A 24,532-nucleotide genomic window follows, 5' to 3' on the forward strand; every position below is an offset into this window, starting at 1 on the left:
CTTCCATTATTTGCAGAATCCCTCATGTTTATAATTACTTCAGATGTAGACTAACAAAGTTCCGATTCAGATTCCCATTCCTGTTCCAACACGTCGGTCCATTGTCTCCTCTTGTGCCAAGATGAGGCCACCCTCAGGGTGGAGGAGCAACATCTAGGTCCAACCTGATGGCACAGATATCAATTTCTCCTTCTGGTAATATTTTTCCCTCCTCCTCCCCTCTTCTTCTATTCCCAACTCCGGCCTTTTACCTCTTCTCACCTGCCCCTGGGTCCCCTCCTCCTTCCCATTCTCTGATGGTCCACTCTACCCTAACAGATTTCTTCTGCACCAGCCCTTTATCTTTCCCACCGAACTGGCTTCACCTATCACCTTCTAACTATCCTCCATCCCCTGCCCCCACCTTTTTATTCTGGCATCTTCCCTCTTCCTTCTCAGTCCTGAATAAGGGCCGCAGCCCAAAACATCGACTATTTATTCATTTCCATGGATGCTGCCTGAACTGCTGAGTTCCTCCAGCATTGTGTGTGTACTGCTTTCAACTAACCGATGTTTTACACAATTTCAGCATGACTTCTTGACCCTTATAGTCAAAAACACTCATTTGAAACTCTTATATAGTTGTTTCATGTTTCTTTTTTCTCTGTGATGACATTCTAATGGAGTTCATTTGGGCATTTTATTATATTGATATGTGCTTTATAAAGGCCAGTTGTTATCCATAATACTATCTGGTTGTGAAATATCATTTGTGACCACTTCAGTTTATATCAACACCACTTTCAGGTGCTATACAACAGCAAAGTTACAGAGAAGACCTAGTTAGAATGTGGTATAAAATATTTATTATTCAACTTGCACTACAATCAAAGTTGTTAAGAAAATCAAAGACAGTAAATTCCAAATTCAGCCTCTTGCAATTCAAAGGATGATGGGATAACAGACAAATTGACACTCCGATCCTGAACACTGGAGTTTTATACCATTGGCTTGATGTTGCTATTTTTCTGCTCCTCAGTAAAGAGATACCCTAAAACTTCACAGCATGACAAAGCCAAAATCTATTTGCCTTTCTCCCAGGACATTTCTAATGATCTTTTCCTCTGGGTCATCTAATTATTATTTACTTCCATTTCAATATCTTTCTCCTCCTGGTAATCATCTGGAGAGTTTGCCTTTTGAATCTCCATCTCTTCCCCACAATTGCTTTCATTTTTAGCCGGACTCTGGATGTCAGTTTCAAAGTCAGATTGAGTGACTGTTTCATTCCCCACTGATTCACTGTATGTATTCTGGCCCACTGTTTCTGTATTCCTCTCTGCATCTTCTTTTGTGGCTCTTTCCTCTCCTGAGCTGCTCGAACTCAGCACAGCTCTCTCATCCGTCCAGTCTGTTGCCATGATCCCTGTTTGGTTCCTTTCAGGGTCAGACCTGTCATCTTCAGTACCTGCAATTTCATCATCAAATCCATCCTCCAGCCCTGTTGCGTTTTTTCTACCGTGGCCTTCCATTGTAGTTTTATTCTTGTCCATGGTCACCAGGTTGTGTTCATCTGAAGGCAATGGATCACCTTTGGATTTCTTTCTTTGTTGACTATCGCTTTTCTGCCCGAGCCTAGTTTCACAGTCCTTGGGTAGTGCAATAGTTTTACTGTCTTCAGTGATATCTTCCTCCCGATCTTCAGTTTGCTTTGCAGTGCTTTCAGAAACTGGAGGTTTTCCGTTGGAGCTTGCCTTTTCTTCAGCACTGCACTGCTCCTGACTGGAGTCTACATCAAGGCTTTGAGCCATCACAAGATCTTCTGATCTTTGTTCAGTGTCCTTCATAAAGTTTCCACTGTCTGCATTTGAATCTGGACAACTCTCTCCCTTTTTCAGAGCCTCCTCTCTGCCTGCCTCCGATGGTGCGTCGCCAGTTTTGGTTGACGCGTCTTCATCTGTACCTTCCTCATTCTGGTGTTCAACCAGTTTGTTCTTCAATTTTTCTTGGATGTAGCGGAATCTGTCCTCAGTTCCTTTGGGAGGTCCCCAGACAAAATCAGAAAGAGGCTGGTAATACTGCTGAGCAAAAAATATTAGCTCTCTTCTCTTCGATTTATCTCTAATTGTGTAAAGAAAGTAATCCAGTACACTGTCCTTAACCTGAGGTAACTCCTTGTTAATCAGGGTCTCGACAAGAAAGAACTCGACCAGGGGGGCCTGATAGTGCCCGAAGCCCAACTCTCCAAGGCACTTGAGTATCCTTGTGATGCGTAGATTATTGTGCGAGTGTCTGCAACGGGAGAGAACAGGAATCAAAATCACCACCAAGTTCTGCAGTACTTCTCAGCCACAGTCCAGGTAACCCACCATGCCCTCTTCTCATTACTGCCATCAGAGAGGAGGCACAGCAGCCTAATGACCCACACTCAACATTTTAGGAACAGTTTCTTCCCCTTGCCATCAGATTTGTGAATGGACACTGAACCCATAAACACTACCTCACTAAGTTTGCTCTCTTCCTGCACTACTTAATTACACATATACAGCGGATTTTGGTTAACTGGGACACATCGAGACCAGTATATTTTGGCCCAGTTAAGCAGCTGCTCCAATTAGCCACAGGTTCATGGAAATAGTTAAAAAGGTTTTAAAAAAAAGACAAACTGAGTAACAAATTATGTATGTAATTAAAATACAGAATAAATTAGAACATTACCAATGGTACTACAGTGCTATAAAACTGTACTAGCTCCTAACAGTCATCAACGGAGGAATTCATTCAGTGTACGGAATGGACAAAATCAGCTTAGACATCTAGTGTGATAATGGACTGCCTTCATACAATGCAATCAACAATTGCATCCTCCAAATCTTCACTTTCATTGTAATATTCAAGATGATTGTCAATATCTTCAAATTCTTCATTGTTCTTAATGAAGTAGCAAAATCACTTCATTTTCACTCCCAGCCATTTCTGGCATTTCCAAGCCCCAATGCTTGAAACTGCAGTGAGCAAAACTGTTCTGAATCATCATATTGCTTATTTCTCAGCAGCTGTCAGTGACAAAAATCACTGCTTTTTGAACACAAGCACGTGCAACTGACACTGTTTGCTCTAAGCACGGCATAGTGTCCAAAAGCCACACAAGTACGCATGACTGACACTAGTTAGAAACTGTTCAGCAACCCTGTCTTATCCCAAATAAAAGAAGGAAATCTGGGCAATTGTATCAATTATTTTTGTTCTCTAGGAGTTGTCCCAAATAAGCAGCTGTCCTGATTAACCAAAGGCCCAATTAACCAGAATCCACTTGTATATCTTACTGTAACTTGTAGTATATATTGTATTGTACTGTACTGCTGCCACAAAACAACAAATCTCATGACAAATGTCAGTGATAATACACCTGATTCTGATTCAGGTGGGGGGGGGAGCTCAAAGGGATGAGAGTGGGTGGGGAAGGGATGCAGAGAGATGGCAGGGACAGGGTGTGGGGGGAGAGCGCAGGAAGAGTCATTGGTAAAGTATTGGAGCAGAGTGGGGAGAGCCTAGTGGGTGGTGCGAGGGAACGATGGGTGGTGGGGATTAATAATGTTGAGGACAAGAGATCTGGAGCAATCTGTTCATTGAGCTTAAGGCACCAGCATAGCATGTCCACAACTCACAATCCCCAAACCGTACATCTTTGGAAAGTGAGAGGAAACCCCCACAGTCAGAGGGAGGACGTGCAGACTCTTCAGACAGCGGCGAGAACTGAATCCCAATCAGTGAGCGCTCACGCTGTAAACCGTCGCGCTAACTGCTACACTACCATGCTACCAATTCACCAGTGTTCAGCTCAGTGTGTTGAGGTTTGGTCAGCTTGCTGAGGGAATGGCATCATTAAACTGGAAAGGGTGCAGGAAAGACTTACAAGGATGTTGCCGGGACTTGACAGACTGAGTTATAGGGAGTGGTTGGACAGGGTAGGACTTTATTCCAAATATGTGGTCTGGTGCCCCTACAAAGGTGCAATTCCTCCAAAACAAAAAGGCTTTTATCTCTGAATTTTCACCCACTCATTCCCAAAAGACTCAATCCTCCAGTGAGATACATCTGTATACAAAATCACAACGGCCATAGATTTGGTGAATGGTCACACTCATTCCCCAAAGGTCACAGATTTGAGGTGAGAGGGGAAAGATTTAAAAGGGACCTGAGGTAAATGTTGGAGGTAGGTAAGCAGATAGATACGGGCCAAATGTGGACAAATATATATGTCACCATAAAGAATTATAGTAAAGAACAGGGAGCTTTATCTTGTTATGGTAGGAACAAGGTTGGCTGTTGTATTCCTAATGTTACAACAGGAAAATCATTTCAAAATTAAACATGAACACTTTGGTGTAAAATGCCTCTCTGCATCCATCTGCATCGGAAATGAAAGCCTGTGAGTGCACTCACTGATTGAGGTTGTGGAACCGCTGTTTCCAGTGAGGGGCTCGTTGCACTTGTCCCGTCTGTTCATTCACCAGCATAATGCCGTAGAAATCCAGCATCATCTTGTATGCCTCGACCAGCCTCTCCTTCGCCACACTTGTTTGCTCAAATAACTGTTGACAGTGACAGATTAAATCACATTTTACATTTTTAAATTCCAGGATAACGGCATTTATCATAACATGGGAAACAACAAATAATGTACATCAAACACCCCTCTCCTGTTTTATTGCTTCACATACTTCTATTTATTCACTTAGAGATACAGCACAGTAACAACTGCTTCAGCTTACACTGCCCACTTATATCCATGTGACCAACTAACCTACCGACCCTCACCTCTTTGGAATGTGGGAGGGAACCACAGCACCTAGAGGGATGCTCGAAGCTATCATTAAAGAAGAAATAGTGAGGCATCTGGAAAGAAATGGATCCATCAGGCAGACACAGCAGGGATTCAGCAAAGGCAGGTCCTGTTTGACAAACTTTCTGGAGTTCTTTGAGGATATAATGAGCGCAGTGGATAGAGGGGAACAGATGGACATTATTTACTTGGATTTCCAGGAGGCGTTCAACGCATAAAAGATAAGGATGCACAGAGTTGGGGGGTGATGTATTAGCATGGATAGAGCATTGGGTAACTAATAGAAAGCAGAGAGTTGGGATACATGGGTGAAACTCGGGTTGGCAATCAGTGGTGAGCGGTGTGTCGCAGGGGTCAGTGCTGGGCCTGCAACTGTTCACAATATACATTAACAACCTGGAAGAGGGGACCAAGTGTATCTAAGTTTGCTGATGATATTAAATTGAGTGGAAAAGCAAATTGTGCAGAAGATACGGAGAGTCTGCAGAGAGATATAGATAGGTTAAGTGAGGGGGCAAGGGTCTGGCAGATGGAGTACAATGTTGGTAAACACGAGATCATCCACTTCGGAAGACAAAATGAAAGTGCAGATTATTATTTAAAAGGTAAAAAATTTCAGCATGCTGCTGTGCAGAGGGAGTCGGGAATGCTTGTGCATGAATCACAAAAGGTTGGTTTGCAGGTGCAGCCGGCTATCAAGAAAGCAAAAGGAATGTTGGCCTTCATTGCTAGAGGGACTGAATTTATGAGCAGGGATGTTATGCTGCAATTGTACAGGATACTGGTGAGGCCACACCTGGAGCACTGTGTGCAGTTCTGGTCTCCTTATTTGAGGAAGGATATACTGGCTTTGGAGGCGGTGCAGAGGAGGTTCACCAGGTTGATTCCAGAGATGAGGGGGTTAGCCTATGAGGAGAAATTGAGTTGCCTGGGACTGTACTCACTGGAATTCAGAAGAACTTACAGAAATATATAAATTTATGAAATGGATAGGTAAGATAGAGGCAGGAAAGTTGTTTCCACTAGTGTGTGAGACTAGAACTAGGGGACAAAGCCTCAAGATTCGGGGGAGTAGATCTGGGATGGAGATGAGGAGGAACTGCTTTTCCCAGAGTAGTGGGGAATCTGTGAAATCTCTGCCCAATGAACTAGTGGAGGCCACCTCAGTCAATATATTTAATACAAGGCTGGATAGATTTTTGCATAGTAGGGGAATTAAGGGTTATGGGGAAAAGGCAGGTAGGTGGAGATGAGTCCATGACCAGATCAGCCATGATCTTATTGAATGGTGGAGCAGGCTCGACGGGCCCAATGGCCGACTCCTGCTCCTATTTCTTATGTTCTTATGAAACTCACATGGTCACAGGGAGAATGAACAGACTCCTAACAGATATCGACAGGAAGTGAAGCTGGGTTGCTGGCATTGTAAGCATTACAGTAACCGCTGTGCTACTGTGCCATCACATTATTGACCGTCATTAAGCTGTGATTAACCACCTCCTGAATTGCTTATTCCAGAAGTAAACCACGCATGCTAAAATGGCTAGAACATACAACAGTACAGGCCCTGTTCAGTGAGTACAGGCCTAGAGCCATCAAACACTCCTCATATGATAAGCTTTCAATCCCAGAATCATTTTCATGAACGTCCTTTGAACCCTCTGTATTGATCTTTTAACCCTTTGGTCTATGGTGTTGTGCCAACATTTTAAACTACTCCAAGATCAAATCTAATCCTTCCTCCCACAAAACCCTCCATTTTTCTTTCATCCATGTGTCTATCTAAGATCTCTTAAATGTCCCTAATTTATCTGCCTCTACCACCAACCCTGGCAGGGCTTTCTATGCACCCACCACTCTCTGTGTAAACAAAAATCTACCTCTGACATCCCCTCTATATCTTCCTCCAATCACCTTAAAATTATGTCCTCTGGTATACCTGGGAAAAAGTCTCCAGCTATCCATTTGACTATGCCTCTCAAGTTACCTCCTGGAACTGACAACGCAGAGGCTGGCTGGATGAGCTTGCCAAACCGTGTTGAGTTTTGCTCTAGGAATTATGTCACTACACTGGAAAAAGTACAGAGAAGAGTTGCCAGGACGTTGCCAAGACTTGAGAGACCAAATTATAGGAAGAGCTTGGGCAGAGTGAGAGGTGATCTTATAGAGGTGAGTAAAATCATGAGGGGGTGGTATCTATGTGGAATGAGGAAATAGTTGAAGTGAGTGCAATAACAGTTTTCTAAAGACCAGTTGGACAGGTTTAGACAGGGGCTCCCAACGTTTTTTATGCCATAGACCAATACCCTTAAGCAAGGGGTCTGTGGACCGCCGGTTGGGAAGGTTAGGGGCAAATGGGAATGGCTTGGAATGCAGCATCTTGGTCAGCAGTGACCAGACGGACTAAAGGACTGCTTCCATGTTGTAGAACTCTATTCAGTTAATGTTCAAAGTAATCTTATTATCATATTGTATACGTCACCGTATACAAGCCTGAGATTCATTTTCTTGTGGGCACTCACGTTAAGTACAGAGAAACACAACAGAATCAATGAAAAGCCACACACGACAGAGACAGACAAAAAACCAATGTGCAAAAGATAACAAACTGCAAATACAAACATGAAAATAAATAAATAAGTAGTAAATATTCAGAAGGTGTGTTGTAGTTGTAGAGTTTTCAAGAAGTGAATCTGTAGGTTGTGGCATAAGTTCAGTGTTAGGCACATAGTTCTGTGTTAAAATGTGTTAACAATGAAATGAAAACAGAAATTGGTGGAATTACAAGGTTAGGCACCAGGTAGGGAAAGAGAAACAGGTAATGATTTAGGTCTTAAGATTCCTGACAATATTCCAAATACTGGAGGAACTCATCAGGTCAGGCAGCATCTATGAAGGAGAATAAACAGCTGCCATTTGGGCCAAAACCCTTCTGGCTGGAAAGGAAGGGGGTGGTGCAGACACCAGAATAAGAAGGTGGAAGGAGGAGGAGGAGGAGTACAAGCTGGCAGGTGATAGGTGAGACCAGGTGAGGGGGAAGGTGGGTGGGTGCAGGAGGGGTGGAGGGTTGAGGAAAACTGAATCTGATAGGAGAGGAGAGTGGACCATGAGAGAAAGGGGAGGAGGAGGGACAGCAGAGGAAGGTGGTGAGTAGGTGAGGAGAAGAGAAGGGTTAAGAGGGGAGTCAGAATGGGGAATGGGAAAAGAGGTGGGAGAGGAGAGAAATTAGCAGAAATTGGAGAAATCAATGTTGATGAAATGTCTTCACAATCCTGAAGAAGACTGTTGCTCAAGATTCCCACCATCTGCTGAATCTGTTGTATTGAAGATTTTCAGCATGTTTTTTTGTGGTAATGATGGGTTGTCAAACTGCTGTTAAAAGCCCACTGATGGAAATTCACCAAAAGTAGAGCGAGACATTGAAAAGTCTCGCACATCAGAATAGGACAGTACATATGTGGAATATGACAGTCTGTACAGATGTGAAAGAAAAATAAGCTCAAGCTACAGACCTAATAGGAATTATTATACCATTGAATCAGGGAAGAGAGGAATAAGACTAGGTTGTTTACTGTCTGTTGTTAAAGGAAAAAACTCTGGAGTAGAGAACTGCAGCACTCCATTCCATTTTGGCTCTTCTCTTACCTCTTCTTTCCTCCTCACCTTCCCATCTCCTCAATCTGGTATCTCTCCACCTTTCCTTTCTCCCATGGTCCACTCTCCTCTCCGATCAGATTCCTTCTTCTCCAGCCCTTTACCTTTTCCTCCATCATTTCCCAGCTTCTTACTTCATCCCCCCCTCACCTTCGTCCTCACCTGGTCTCAGCAATCACCTGCCAGCTTGCACCCCTTTCCCTTACCCTAACCCTAACCACCTTATCCTGGCTTCTCCCCCTTCCTTTCCAGTCCTGATGAAGGGTTTCAGCCCAAAAAGTCAACAGTTTATTCCTCCCATAGATGCTGTCTGATCTGCCAAGTTCCTCTACCATTCTGTACAAGTGTATAGGTCCTGTTCCTGTTTGTGTTGCCCCTCCATCTCCCCCTCCCTCATCTCCGTCTCCCCTCCCCTTCTCTCCTCTCCATCTCCCCCTGCCTCCTCTCCCCCTCACCCTCCTTCCTCTCCATCTCCCCCTGCCCCTCTCCATCTCCCCCTCCCCCCATCTCCTCCTCACCCTCTCCTCTCCATCTCTCCCTCCCCGTCTCCATCCCCCCCTCCCCTCCTCCACCTCCTCCTCACCCTCTCCATCTCCTCCTCACTCTCTCCTCTCCATCTCCCCCTCACCCTCCCTCCTCTCCATCTCCCCCTTCTCTCCTCTCCATCTCCCCCTGCCTCCTCTCCCCCTCACCCTCCCTCCTCTCCATCTCCCCCTCCCCCTCTCCATCTCCCCCTCCCCCCTCCATCTCCTCCTCACCCTCTCCTCTCCACCTCCCCCTCACCCTCCCTCCTCTCCATCTCCCCCTCCCTCCTCTCCATCTCCCCCTCACCCTCCTTCCTCTCCATCTCCCCCCTCTCCATCTTCCCCTCCCCCTCCATCTCCTCCTCACCCTCTCCTCCCCATCTCCCCTTCCCTCCTCCCTCTCTCTCCGTCTCCTCCTCTCTCCCCATCTATCCCTGCCTCCTCTCCCCCTAACCCTCCCTCCTCTCCATCTCCCCCTCCCTCCTCCCTCTGTCTCCTCTCCGTCTCCCTCTGTCTCCTCTCCATCTCCCCCTCTCTCCCCTCCGTCTCCCCCACCTCCTCTCCATCTCCCCCCCACCTCCTCCCTCTCTCTCCCCTCTGTCTCCCCCTCCCTCCTCCCCATCTCCCCCTCCCCTCTCTCCATCTCCCCCTCCCCCTCCCTCCTCTCCATCTCCCTTCCCCCCTCCATCTCCCCCTCACCCTTCCTTCTCTCCATCTCCCCCTCCCAACCCTCCGTCTCCCCCTGCCTCCTCTCCCCTTACCCTCCCTCCTCTCCATCTCCCTCTCCCCCTCTCCATCTCCCCCTCCCTCCCCTCCGTCTCCCCCTGCCTCCTCTCCGTCTCCCCCTCCCCCCTCTCCATCTCCCCCTCCCCCCTCCCTCCTCTCCATCTCCCCCTCCCCCTCCACCTCCTCCTCACCCTCTCCTCTCCATCTCCCCCTCACCCACCCTCCTCTCTATCTCCCCTTCCCTCCTCCCTCTCTCCGTCTCCTCCTCTCTCCCCTCCGTCTCCCCCTGCCACCTCTCCCCCTCACCCTCCCTCCTCTCCATCTCCCCCTCACCCTCCCTCCTCTCCATCTGCCCCTCCCTCCTCCCTCTCTCTCCTCTCCGTCTCCCCCTCTCTCCCCTCCGTCTCCCCGCCTCCTCTCCATCTCCCCCTCACCTTCCCTCCTCTCCATCTCCCCCCACCTCCTCCCTCTCTCTCCCCTCTGTCTTCCCCTCCCTCCCCCCTATCTCCCCCTCCCCCCACTCCAACTCCTCCTCCCCCTCTCCATCTGCCCCTCACCCTCCCCTCTCTCCATCTCCCCCTCCCTCCTCCCTCTCTCTCCTCTCCGTCTCCCTCTCTCCCCTCCGTCTCCCCCTGCCTCCTCTTCCCCTCACCCTCCCTCCTCTCCATCTCCCCCTCCCCCTCTCCATCTCACCCTCCCTCCTCTCCATCTCCCCCTCCCTCCTCCCTCCTCTCCATCTCCCCCTCCCTCCTCTCCATCTCCCCCTCCCTCCTCCCTCTCTCTCCCCTCCGTCTTCCCCTCCCTCCTCCCCATCTCTCCCTCCCTCCTCTCCATCTCCCCCTCCTCATCTGCCCCTCACCCTCCCCTCTCTCCATCTCCCCCTCACCCTCCCTCCTCTCCCCCTCACCCTCCTTCCTCTCCATCTCCTCCTCCCTCCTCCCTCGCTCCTCTCCATTTCACCCTCTCTCCTCTCCATCTCCCCCTCCCCCCACTCCAACTCCTCTTCCCTCCTCTCCATCTGCCCCTCACCCTCCCCTCTCTCCACCTCCCCACCCTCCCTCCTCTCGATCTCCCCTCCCTCCTCTCCATCTCTCCCCCCCTCCTCCCTCTCTCTCCTCTCCGTCTCCACCTCTCTCCCCTCCATCTCCCCCGGCCTCCTCTCCATCTCCCCCTCCCTCCTCTCCACCTCCCCCTCCCTCCTCTCCACCTCCCCCTCACCCTCCCTCCTCTCCACCTCCCTCCTTACCTCCCTCCTCCCTCTCTCTCCTCTCCATCTCCCCCTCTCTCCCCTCTGTCTCCCCCTCCCTCCTCCCCAACTCCCCCTCTCTCCCCTCCATCTCCCCCTCCCTCCTGCCCATCTCCCCTCACCTTCCCTCCTCTCCATCTCCCCCTCACCCTCCCCTCTCTCCACCTCCCCCTCACCCTCCCTCCTCTCCATCTCCCCTTCCCCCTCCCTCCTCTCCATCTCCCCCTCCCCCCTCCACCTCCCCCTCACCCTCCCTCCTCTCCATCTCCCCCTCCCCCCTTCATCTCCCCCTCCCCCCTCCATCTCCCCTTCCCCCTCCCTCCTCTCCATCTCCCCCTCACCCTCCCCTCTCTCCACCTCCCCCCTCACCCTCTCTCCTCTCCATCTCTTTTTCTTTCTCTCTCCCCCTCCCTCTAACTCCATAATAAAGGATAATGTACAAACACTCTTGAGTAACTCCTTACCACAATACACACCTTGATTTCTTGAACAGTGAGTTCTTTGGCCCACCAATTCATTCCAGGTTCTCGCAATGGAAACAGCCTGAAAACATAACCCAACCAATTAGAAATGAGGAAGAAATTGGACCTGCTGGCCCACACTGATGACTGCAGCCATTTCAACCCATGGGCCAATTTCGCAGCATGCTTCCTACACTGGCAGGCCTGCTGGCCCACTGTACAACAGAATGGTGCTGGAATGAACAGGCACATTGTTGGAAAATCCATGATGTCTAACAGAATCACAGTACTGATAGAAATCACAACTAACTGTGCTAAATCCAGCACTCCGACAGGTCAGTCCAACTTAGACCATAAGACAAAGGAGCAGAATTAGACTCTTTGGCCCATTGAGTCTGCTCCGCCATTCCATCAGAGCAGATCCATTTCCCTCTCAATCCCAATCTTTTGCCTTCTCTCTGTCACCCTTCATACCCTGAGCAATCAAGAACCAATCAACCTCTGCCTTAAATATACCCAATGACTTGGCCTCCTCAGCTGTCTGTGGCAACAAATTCCACAGATTCATCAACCCCTCCTTATCTCCGTTCCTTTAATCTGAGGCTGTGCCCTCTGGCCTAGACTCCCCTACCAAAGGAAATCATCACCTCTACATCCACTCTATTAAGGACTTTCAACAGGTTTCAATGAGATCCCTCCACATTCTTCCGAATTCCAGTGAGTACAGGCCCAGAGCCATCAAACACTCTTCAAATGACAAGCCTTTCAATCCCAGAATCAGTTTTGTGAACCTCCTCCAAACCCTCTCCAATGTCAGTACATCCTTTCTGAGATAAAGGGGCCATGGGTGACATTATCATGGGTGACTTTAACTTCCCGAATATTGATTGGCACCTGATTAGTTCCATTGGTTTAGATGGGGCAGAGTTTGTTAAGTGTGTCCAGAATGGATTCCTGTCACAGTATGTGGACAGGCCGACCAGGGGGAATGCCATACTAGATCTAGTACTAGTTAATGAACCAGGTCAGGTCACAGACCTTTAGCATTATCATGGAAAAGGATAGAATCAGAGAGGACAGGAAAATTTTTAATTGAGGAAGGGCAAATTATGAGGCTATAAGGCTAGAACTTGCGAGTGTGAATTGGGATGATGTTTTTGCAGGGAAATGTACTATGAACATGTGGTCGATGTTCAGAGATCTTTTGCAGGATGTTAGGGATAATTTTGTCCTGGTGAGGAAGATAAAGAATGGTAGGGTGAAGGAACTATGGGTGACAAGTGAGGTGGAAAATCTAGTCAGGTGGAAGAAGGCAGCATACATGAGGTTTAGGAAGCAAGGATCAGATGGGTCTATTGAGGAATATAGGGAAGCAAGAAAGGAGCTTAAGAAGGGGCTGAGAAGAGCAAGAAGCGGGCATGAGAAGGCCTTGGTGAGTAGGGTAAAGGAAAACCCCAAGGCATTCTTCAATTATATGAAGAAAAAAAGGATGACAGGAGTGAAGGTAGGACCGATTAGAGATAAAGGTGGGAAGATGTGCCTGGAGGCTGTGGAAGTGAGCGAGGTCCTCAATGAATACTTCTCTTCGGTATTCACCAATGAGAGGGAACTTGATGATGGTGAGGACAATATGAGTGAGGTTGATGTTCTGGAGCATGTTGTTACTAAGGGAGACGAGGTGTTGGAGTTGTTAAAATACATTAGGACGGATAAGTCCCCGGGGCCTGACAGAATATTCCCCAGGCTGCTCCATGAGGCAAGGGAACAGATTGTTGAGCCTCTGGCTAGGATCTTTATGTCCTCGTTGTCCACGGGAATAGTACCAGAGGATTGGAGGGAGGTGAATGTTGTCCCCTTGTTCAAAAAAGGTAGTAGGGATAGTCCAGGTAATTATAGACCAGTGAGCCTTACGTCTGTGGTGGGAAAGCTGTTGGAAAAGATTCTTAGAGATAGGATCTATGGGCATTTAGATAAGGGACAGTCAGCATGGCTTTGTGAAGGGCAGATCGTGTCTAACAAGCCTGATAGATTTCTTTGAGGAGGTGGCCAGGCATATAGATGAGGGAAGTGCAGTGGACGTGATCTACATGGGTTTTAGTAAGGCATTTGACAAGGTTCCACACGGTAGGCTTATTCAGAAAGTCAGAAGGCGTGGAATCCAGGGAAGTTTGGCCAGGTGGATTCAGAATTGGCTTGCCTGCAGAAGGCAGAGGGTCATGGTGGAGGGAGTACATTCAGATTGGAGGGTTGTGACTAGTGGTGTCCCACAAGGATCTGTTCTGGGACCTCTACTTTTCGTGACTTTTATTAATGACCTGGATGTGGGGGTAGAAGGGTGGGTTGGCAAGTTTGCAGACGACACAAAGGTTGGTGGTGTTGTAGATAGTGTAGAGGATTGTTGAAGATTGCAGAGAGACATTGATAGGATGCAGAAGTGGGCTGAGAGGTGGCAGATGGAGTTCAACCCGGAGAAGTGTGAGGTGGTACACTTTGGAAGGACAAACTCCAAGGCAGAGTACAAAGTAAATGGCAGGATACTTGGTAGTGTGGAGGAGCAGAGGGATCTGGGGGTACATGTCCACAGATCCCTGAAAGTTGCCTCACAGGTAGATAGGGTAGTTAAGAAAGCTTATGGGGTGTTAGCTTTCATAAGTCGAGGGATAGAGTTTAAGAGTCACGATGTAATGACGCAGCTCTATAAAACTCTGGTTAGGCCACACTTGGGAGTACTGTGTCCAGTTCTGGTTGCCTCACTATAGGAAGGATGTGGAAGCATTGGAAAGAGTACAGAGGAGATTTACCAGGATGCTGCCTGGTTTAGAGAGTATGGATTATGATCAGAGATTAAGGGAGCTAGGACTTTACTCTTTGGAGAGCAGGAGGACGAGAGGAGACATGATAGAGGTGTACAAGATATTAAGAGGAATGGATAGAGTGGACAGCCAGCACCTCTTCCGCAGGGCACCACTGCCCAATACAAGAGGACATGGCTTTAAGGTAACGGGTGGGAAGTTCAAGGGGGATATTAGAGGAAGGTTTTTTACTCAGAGAGTGGTTGGCGTGTGGAATGCACTGCCTGAGTCAGTGGTGGAGGCAGATACACTAGTGAAGCTTAAGAGACTACTAGACAGGTATATGGAGGAATTTAAGGTGGGGAGTTATATGGGAAGCAGGGTTTGAGGGTCGGCACAACATTGTGGGCCGAAGGGCCTGTAATGTGTTATACTAGTCTATGTTCTATATTTAAAACTGCTCGCAATATTCCAAGTGATGCCACACCAATGCCTTATTAAGCCTCAGTATTACATCCTTGTTTTTATATTCCAGTCCTCTTGAAATGAATGCTAACATTGCATTAATTTACATGTCATGCTAACTTAGCCCCAGACACTGCACATTCCTCTATAGCATGATTCTTCATTCCTCCATGTGCACCTGTCCAATCAGTATTGCTATTGGAATTGGAACAAGTTTATTCTATCCACGTGTACCGAGATACAGTGAAAGGTTTTCTTGCATATTGTTGATAGAGATCAAATTATTGCACAGTGCATTGAGCTCAAAAGTCAGAAAGTTATGTTGTAGCTTTATAAAACTCTAGTTAGGCCACATTTGGAGTATTGTATTCGGTTCTGATCACTCCTCTATAGGAAGGGCGTTGAGGCTTTGGAGAGGGTGCAGAAGAGGTTCACCAGGATGCTGCCTGGATTAGAGAGCATGTGCTATAACAAGAGGGTGGACAGACTTGGGTTGTCTTCTCTGGAGCAGTGGAGGCTGAGGGGAGGTCTGATAGACGTTTACAAGATTATGAGAGGCACAGACAGAGTAGACAGACAGCATCTTTTTCCCAGGGTCAAAATGTCTAATACCAGAGGGGGTAATTTCAAAGCAGATGAGAAGGGTATGTTTCTTCACAGAGTGGCAAGTGACAGAGAGTGCCTGGAATGCACAGGCAGGTACATTAGGGACTTTTAAAAGACCTTTGGATAGGCACATGAATGTGAGGAAAATGGAAGGATATGGACATTGGGTAGGAAAAAGAGATTGGTTTAGTTGGCCATTTGATTACTAATTTATTTGGACCAACACAACCTTGTGGCCCAAAGGATCTGTTTCTGTGCTATACTGTTCTATGCTCTCAGTAAAACGATAACAGAATGCAGAATAAAGTGTAACAGCTGCAGAAAAAGGCAGTGCAGGGGGACAAGCAACACAGAGAGTGGTGGGTGTGGGGAATACACTGCCAGGGGTGGTGGTAGAGGCAGACACATTAGGGACATTTAAGAGATTCTTAGATAGGCCCGTGGAGGAAGGAAAGGGTTAGAGTAGGTTAAAAATTGGCACATCATGGCCAAAGAGTCTACATTGTTATAGGTTCTGTTAATTCCTTGCCCAACACATATGTTCTATTTTATATTAATTATATTTTTATTAACTTATTTGTAGTAGCATTTTGTGAACTTCTGACAGCCCCCATCTCTCTCTCATATGGAGGGCAATTAGCACCTTATTTTTTTAAACACTAAGATATACTATATTATCTTTAATTCCTAACAAAGTTAACTTTAGACTACACATGAATTAGAATATGATGCATTGCACAATGTAATTACAATCATATTACAAAATGAATCTACCTTAAATACGGTATACAAGCATTTACACATCCCCATCACTAAGGAAACGGAACATCCCATTTCCTTATGGGTGGTGGGAAAGGCATCATGAAGCCAACCCGAGTGCACCAGCTGAGTTTAGGGCCCATTATGAGAATGTACCGGTGATGACAGTGAAGCGTGTACACTCAGTGCAATAACAAGGCAATGTGTGTGTGTGTGTGCGTGTGTGTGTGTGTGTGTGTGTGTGTGAGACAGTGAGTGAGTGGGGGGGGGGGGGGGAGAGAGAATGCGCATGTGTAAGGAGTGTATTTACTGTGTGATCTCCGCCACCCACTTCTGCAGAAAAATTTGCCAAGAACAATCATGGCCAACGACGATGATTGCCCACGTCATATGTGATGATGATGTTGGTGTGGTACCGTGATGTTCTATGTTCAGGTACGTACCACTGGATATACGAATGGTTCCTCTCCAGATGTTCATATTTCCCCTTCCACTTCGTTAACATCTCCTCAATTTTACAACCTAGTAAACAAAGAATTTAGTTGTCAATCCTCCACAGAGATTTTAAACAAAAGGAGAGTGCAATAAAACACAAGAAACATCAGTTTGTTGCATGTGTTCAGAGACTGAATTAGACTCTACTATAGGGGGTGCATCTGGGCACTGCAGTCTCTTGTAGACCTCAACCCCTCACTCTTGGAAAACTGAAATCCTGACTATAGTGCCAGTAAAATACTATACTCTACAGTACAGGCAACCTGGGTTCAATTCCCACTGCTGCCTTGTACACTCACCGTGTGACTGCGTGGGTTTCCTCTGGGTGCTCCGGTTTCCTCCCACAGGCCAAAGACGTACTGATTAGTAGGTTCATGGGCCATTGTAACTTGCCCCGTGATTAGGCTAAGGTTAAATCAGGGGTTGCTGGGCAGCATGACTCAAGGGGCCGAAGGGCCTGTTCTGCGCTGTATCTCAATAAATATAAACATTACACTCTCTTACACAAAGGCACCTCACACTTTATGTCAACCTGTCTCATCTCAGGATGGGCCAGACTACTCAGGGACCTGTGCTCATATTGTTTTGTGGCTGTATGTGCTGGATTGTAACTGTATGTGTTCTGCACCGTGGCCCCAGGGAAATTATGTTTCGTTTGACTGACTATGGCTGAATGACAATAAACTCGAACTTGAACAGTATCAGAAGTCTCCTCCACCAACAGTGAATTCCTGAATGGAATTACCTTGGTGATTTGCACCACAATGACAAGTTCCCACAGAACTCCGAGGATGCACTCATTTCCAGTCAAAGTTTGGGGTTTCACACTCCATTCCATGGACCGACTGACACTAGAGTGCAACACTGAGGGAGTGCTGTTCACATCAAAATTCAGCTGCCACGTAAAAACAAACATCTTCTGACCTCTCAAGCAAATGCAAAAGATCCCACTAAAGAACAGGAAACAGCTGAAGCTGTATACGATGTTGGTGATGTCTAATATGGAGTATTGTGCACAGTTTTGGTCACCTAGCATACCTACATGAAAGATATCAATAAGATTCAAAGAGTACAGAGGTGTTTACAAGATGTTACAGGGACTTGAGGAGCTGAAATATAGGGAAAGGTGGAATAGGAAGAACTTTATTCCCTGGAGCGTGGAAGAATGATGGGGATTTGATAGAGGTATACAAAATTATGAGGGTTATAGTTAGGGTAAATGCAAGCAGGCTTTTACCACTGAGGTTGGCTAAGACTAGAACTAGAGGTCATGGGTTAAGAGTAAAAGGTGAAGTATTTTCAGAAAACCCAACGGGAATTTCCATCACTCAGGGGGTGGTGTGAGCGTGGAGTGAGGAAATGGTGGACGCGGGTTCGATTTCAACATTTAAGAGAAGTTTGGATAGGTATATGGATTGGGGGGACTATGGTCCAGGTGCAGGTCAATGGGACCAGGCAGAATAACAGTTTGACATGGACTAGATGGGCTGAAGGGCCTGTTTCTGTGTTAAGGTGCTCTGTGACTCCTGGGTAGATATTTATCCCTTGATCAATATTGCACAATTACCACATTGATATCTTGGGAACTTGCCGAGTTTAAAATTGCAATTGTGTATTCAGTGAGATGGCTATAGAAACAGTTGGGTAATCCATGGGAAATTCCTTCTTTCTATTCTATGGGAATGAGTGGAAGGTGGGTGGAAGTTATTCGTAGGTGTCATCTGACTTTTCCCCAGGAAAGAAATAGCTAATACCAGGGGTATAATTTTAAGGTGATTGGAGGAAAGTACCGGGGGTATGTCAGGAGTAAGTTATTTTATACGGAGGGGAGTGGGTGTGTGGAACACGTGTTGCCGGGGTGGTGGCAGAGGCAAATACATTAGGGGCATTTAAACGACACTGAGATTGGCACACGGATGACTGAAAAATGGAGGGCTGTGTGGGAGGAAGGGTTAGTTTGGTCCTGGTGTAGTTTAAAATGTTGGCAGAACACCATGGGCCAAAGGGTCTTTTTTTGGTGCTGTCCAGTTCTATCTGATTAGTGCAGGGAGGAAGCCTCCACAGCTTTGCTTATGACCAATCCTTCTCGCCAAGTGGACCTGAAACCATCATGTTGTTGATCAAGTCCAGCCTGGGGAACCTCCAACACCCTCTTCCCCTCAGCTCATCACTCCCTTCATAACTTCCCTGACATCACAGGCTTTGCAACCGGTTAACCCACCAGGGATGGATGCTGAACTTGTCTTCCCCTGTAAACTTAAATCGAGTGGTTGAAAACTGAAAGATTACATCCCTTGACTGATGATTGAAGTGTCCCAGAAGAAAGTGCACACCTCAATTCCAGGTAACCCTCCATTTTTCTTTCAGTCTATCTCAGAATTTCTTGAATGTTCCTCATATTTCTTTCAGTCTATCTCAGAATTTCTTGAATGTTCCTCATATTTCTGCCTCCCTGGCAATGTGTTCCACACACCTACCACTCTCTGTGTAAAAAAAATTCTACCTCCGATATCCCCCTATACTTTCCTCCAATCACCTTAAAATTGCTGCTGCTATTAGTCATTTCCACCCTGGGAAAAAGTCTCTGGCTCTGATAAAGATGGCAGAGTTTGTCATCGAAACGTTGGTTCCAACCTACACCCGATTGGAAGCCCAAGAAGAGTTTATTTGTCATATACGCCAGGAAAGCACGAGAGCCTTTTTCACTTACAAAAAGATACCTCCCAGAAAACACAAAAATAGCTCCATGTTATTCTTCCAGTATGAACTCCTGGCAGCCATGATCTCTTTCTCTCTCTCCCTCTGACAGCAAAGAGTCCCATTTATTAGGCACCAGGACATACTATCTTTATCCACAAAGTTAACTCAAGAATTAGAATATGATGCACCCATAGTGTAGTTACAATTGTATTACAAAATAAACAGAAAAGGTTAAATACAGTATACAAGCAACACACATTTACACATCCCCATTACAAAAGAAATTGAATATTCCACCATGTATGGACTCATTCTTAGAATATACTAGGGAAGACAGTGAAGTAAGTACACTCTGCACAACAACAGCAGAATGACAAGGCAGTGTGTGTGTGTGAGAGAGAGAGAGTGTGAGTGTGTGGGTAAGGCATTTTCAGAGTGCTCTCCATCACAGCAACCATCCAGTGGTTCTGTCGTTAAGTCTCCCGGTCAATAGAAAGCCCTTGTTTTGTCCCAGGAAATGATTCTAACCATGACTCTAGTGGGTGATCGATGCTCCCCCAATAGAACAGTTGCCTCTGCCGCCTCTGTGGGGTATTGGAGAAGGGGAACAAGTTCAGTGGGTATTCTGGGAAGGAAATTGGAAAAGATTAAGAGGAGATTTAATCAAGTGGTATAAATTTGGGGGAGATTCTATGCACTGGGAGCTGCCTATTGAATGGGGGGGGGGGTAGAACAGACCCGAGGGGAGCTTTCAAACCCACTGGTAAAAATGATGAAGGGAGAAACGCCAAGGGAAATTTACTGGTGAATTCTGGCAAAGAGCCAGCACAAACCATGGGAACACTTTTGCCAGGTGACCACACCATTCCAGAAAGCTGTTTGTAGGTGGGTGGTCAACACTGGCCTTGTCAGTGAGGGATAAGAGGGGTAATCAGCAGGCAAGGACTTACCACTGGGCTGGGAGCATGTTTTGTTCATGTAGAACAAAAAGTTGACGTTGCTGCTGTGTTCTGCATTATCTTTCAGATCCTGTTGGGAACAGAAACAAGATCAGCCTGGGAAAAGCATTGCTATCTACAATATCTAATCAGGAAATTCAGTTTGGATCTTGGAACTGCCACACACGCCCAAAGCAGGCAGGAGCTGTTTAATCTGAATGCTTTGCTGTTGGACCTTTGGATCTTCCACATTCATTCATGGATGTTGACGTTCCCTGCATTCTTCCCCATTGGATCACCATGTTTTAAAGCGCAGGAAGAACTCAGTGAATCAGGCAGCATCTATGAAGGGAGACTGGTAGTCGACTTTTCAGATGCAGTCCACTGACCCTGAAACATCGACTGTCCCTTCCCCTCCACAGATCCTACGTTCAAGGTGAGTAACCTGCTGAGATCCTCAAAGAACTTTGTACATTGCTCCAGATGCCAGCGTCTGCAGTCGCAGGAGAAACCTCTCTGGCCCGAGCGGAGCGAGTACAGGAGCAGATTAAGGAAGAAACACTGATACGTTTCAGGGAAAGTTTAAAGAGTTCATGAGGGAGAAAAGAACACAAGGTTGTACAGTAAGTAAAGAAGATAAGTGTCAGGAAATTCTTATTGTGGTGAACAAGACTGTTCTCTGAAAAACACGCAGAACTTCCACAAAGCCTGCAGCTTTTAACCCAGTTTCCTTTAATTATAGACACACTCACCTGGAACATACGATTCAAGATCAAGATGCAAGCTTATTTATCACATGTACATTGAAATAGAGTGAATTGCATTGTCTTGTGTCAGTAACCAACACAGTCTGAGATGCGCTGGGGGTAGCCCGCAATTGTTGACATGGTTCCAGCCCTAGAATAGCATGCCCACAACTCACTGACCCTAACCCATACATCTTCAGACTGTGAAATACCCCGAGAAAACCCACACAGTCCTGGGGAGAACATACAGACAGCAGCGGGATCTGAACCCCGATCTTATCGCTGGTCCTGTAAAACATGATGCTCACTGCTCTGCCTCTGTGCAATCCTCTGCACATCTGCTTATATCGAGTTCAGGCCTTACCCGCAACTCTACAAACCTGAGACTGGGAGGAGGGAGAACGTGAATACTGACTTACTATAGCCTGGAGTAAGCCCAACCACAGTGCAAAGTCACTACTTGGCACAGAAGCAAACAAAATAAGATTACTCAGGACAGTGACTATTTCTTTGATGGTAAAGCACTTGCGGATGACCCAATAGAAAAATTCAAGGTTCTCTTTGAAACCTTTCAGCTAAGCTTTGGCAAGGTGTGTAGGAAGAGGGACTTCACTGAGAGCTGCACTCTCTCGGTACTGCAGCAGAGATTCACCCAGCAGAGTTGTTCAGGTTTGAACAGGTGACCCCGGACATGACATGAGACCCATTCAATTAATTCTGCAGGTTCCCAGGCAGTGGCTTCTCACACTCACGGGGTAATGATGCCGATATCTCTGGAGGTCCATCGCTGCCCTCTTACTTCGCCGACGTGGCTTGTCCTTAAAAGACAGAACATTTAACAATTATTAGAACATACTCTCAGTGGCCACTTTATTAGGTACACCTGCTCGTTAATGCAAATATCTCGTCAGCCAATCATGTACCAGCAACACAATGCATAGAAGCACCCAGACATGGTCAACAGCTTCAGTTGTTGTTCAGACCAAACATCAGAATGGGGAAGAAACGTGATCTAAGTGACTTTGACTGTGGAATGATTGTTGGTGTCAGAAGAGGTGGTTTGAACATCTCAGAAACTGCTGATCTGGGATTTTCACAGACAACTGTCTCTAGAGTTCACAGAGAATGGTGTGAAAAACAAAAAGCATCCAGCGAGAGGCAGTTTTGAGGGCAAAAACACCCTGTTAATGAGAGAGGTCAGAGGTGAATGACCAGACTGGTTTTAAAACTGACAAGAAAGTGACCGTAACTCAAATAACCATTCAATACAACAGTAGTGTCCTCCAAGAGGACCACAAGCTTGTCGTGGTTTGGAGGCTTGCATGCTTCAATGTCACAGACAGTCATGTTGCCTGGAGTCAGGGCTTTATGCTTTGGCTTTTGGTAGGGTCACCCATGTAGAACAGATCAAAGGGTAGAGGCCAGACTAAGAGTGGTCAACCTGTCCTCCAGGTTCAGGGGTCACCCAGAGTGATTAAACAAAACTGTTACAGAAACAGCAATGAAGAATCTTTCTACATCTGAGTGTGATGGTATTCCTGAGTCCCCACCTGGGCCTTGTATGGCCGACAGTAATGAAAACAGAGAGGAAGCTACTGGCACAATGAAGGAAGCCCTCCAAGGACAGACAGATGGAGGACTTTCATTGCTGTCCTAAATAGCAGCTGTGTAACAGGCAATAAATACCACAGTGGTGTGCAAAAGAACATCTCTGAATGCATAACATGTCAGACCTTGAAGTGGATGGGCTACAGCAGCAGAAGACCGCAAACGTACACTCAGTGGCCACTTAATTAGGTACAGGAGGTATCTCATAAAGTGGTTACTGAGTGTAGAACATAAACAGGCCATTCTGCCCACGATGTTAGGCTGATCTTGATGCTAATTTATACCAAATGCAGCCCTCCTGTGTACCATCCATATTCCTCCATTATCTTCAGACTCATGTCTCTATCTAAAAGCTTTTTAGCCTCCGCCAAACTATCTGCTTCTATGACTAGCCCAGTAATTCATTCTAGGCATCCGCCAGTCTGTTTAAAAAAAACTTGTTCCTCACACCATAACATAGACCAGTACAAGACAAGAACAGGTTCTTCAGCCCATGATGTGATGCCAAACTAGTACACTGGTAATTAAACACCAAACTACTCTAATCCCTTCTGCCTACCCTATGTCCATCACCCTCCATTCTCTGTATATTCATCTGCTTCTCCAAAAGTTTCTTAGTGCCTCTTCCACCCCACCACTCCCAGGCACATTCCAGACACACACCATACTGGTTCAAAATTCAAACACATATCTAGTTCTGTGGCTAATTTAGAGACAGAGGTTAGCTTTAGTTGTCACATGTACTGTTCATTGAAACATCAAACCAGCCTGCCCTTGCCCACTCAACCCATCACTCCTACTATCTCTCCCCTCGCCCCTGTCTGTTCACCTACCCCACCCCTCTCCTTCCACTTCCCCATCTCCATAAGTAACAATAAGACCATAAGACATATGAGCAGAAGTAAACACAAGGAAATCTGCAGATGCTGGAAATTCAAGCAACACACATAAAAAATGCTGGTGAACGCAGCAGGCCAGGCAGCATCTCTAGGAAGAGGTGCAGTCGGCATTTCGGGCCGAGACCCTTTGTCAGGACTAACTTCTGTTAATGCCGCATGAACATTGGCTTCTCTAACTTCCGTTAATGCCCCACCTCCCCTTTGTACCCCATCCCTTATTTATTTATTCATTATTTTTTTTTTCTTTTCTCTTTTTTCTCCCTCTGTCCCTCTCACTATACTCCTTGCCCATCCTCTGGGCTCCCTTCCCCCCTTCTTTCTCCCTAGGCCCCCCATCCCATGATCCTCTCCCTTCTCCAGCCTGGTATCCCTTTTGCCAATCAACTTTCCAGCTCTTGGCTTCATCCCTCCCCCTCTTGTCTTCTCCTATCATTTCGGACCTCCCCCTCCCCCTCCCACTTTCAAATCTCTTACTACCTCTTCTCGCAGTTAGTCCTGACGAAGGATCTCGGCCCGAAACGTTGACTGTACCTCTTCTTATAGATGCTGCTGCATTCACCAGCATTTTTTATGTGTGAGCAGAAGTAAGCCATTTTGCCCATCGAGTCTGCTCTGCCATTCCATCATGGCTGATTTATTATCCCTCTCAACCCCATTCTCCTCCCTTCTTCCCATAACCCCTTTGATGGCCTGATTAATGAAGAACCTATTAACTAACCTCTGCTTTAAATATACCCAATGACTTGGTCTCCAAAGGTGTCCATGGCAATTAACTCCACAGATTCACCACCCTCTGGCTAAAGAAATTCCTCCTCATCTCCGTTCTAATGGATGTCCCTCTTTTCTGAGGCTGTGCCCTCCGGTCCTCAACTCGACAACTATGGAAAACATCCTCTCCACATCCACTCTATTGAGGCCTTTCAACATTCAATAGGTTTCAATGAGACTCATTTTTCTGAACTCCACTGAGTACAGGTCCAAAGCCATCACACACTCTTCGTTTGTTAACCCTTTAACTTCCATCTCCTTGTACCTCTGTGATCCCACCACCTGAGTTCTCTAGATCTCTTGCCCTTGATATTACCGCT

At 46.6% G+C, this 24,532-nt stretch overlaps 1 protein-coding gene across 2 annotated transcripts in view; it reads right to left on the bottom strand.

Annotated features, from left to right (window-relative positions):
• Positions 1-834: 834 nt before the first annotated feature.
• Positions 835-24,532, bottom strand: part of LOC140208642 (uncharacterized) — a 49,324-nt gene continuing 25,626 nt past the window's right edge. For both annotated transcript variants that reach the window (XM_072277488.1, XM_072277479.1), the window contains 6 exons: positions 21,690-21,755; positions 20,204-20,282; positions 16,502-16,580; positions 11,452-11,518; positions 4,426-4,574; positions 835-2,271 (listed from right to left, as the gene is read on the bottom strand). In XM_072277488.1, coding sequence (XP_072133589.1) covers positions 1,113-2,271; positions 4,426-4,574; positions 11,452-11,518; positions 16,502-16,580; positions 20,204-20,282; positions 21,690-21,755 — 1,599 coding nt within the window. In that variant the 3' untranslated portion in view covers positions 835-1,112. The remainder of the gene's footprint in view (positions 2,272-4,425; positions 4,575-11,451; positions 11,519-16,501; positions 16,581-20,203; positions 20,283-21,689; positions 21,756-24,532) is intronic.

This window comes from Mobula birostris, chromosome 2, assembly GCF_030028105.1.
Source record: "Mobula birostris isolate sMobBir1 chromosome 2, sMobBir1.hap1, whole genome shotgun sequence".
In the NCBI taxonomy this organism is placed as follows: domain Eukaryota; kingdom Metazoa; phylum Chordata; class Chondrichthyes; order Myliobatiformes; family Myliobatidae; genus Mobula; species Mobula birostris.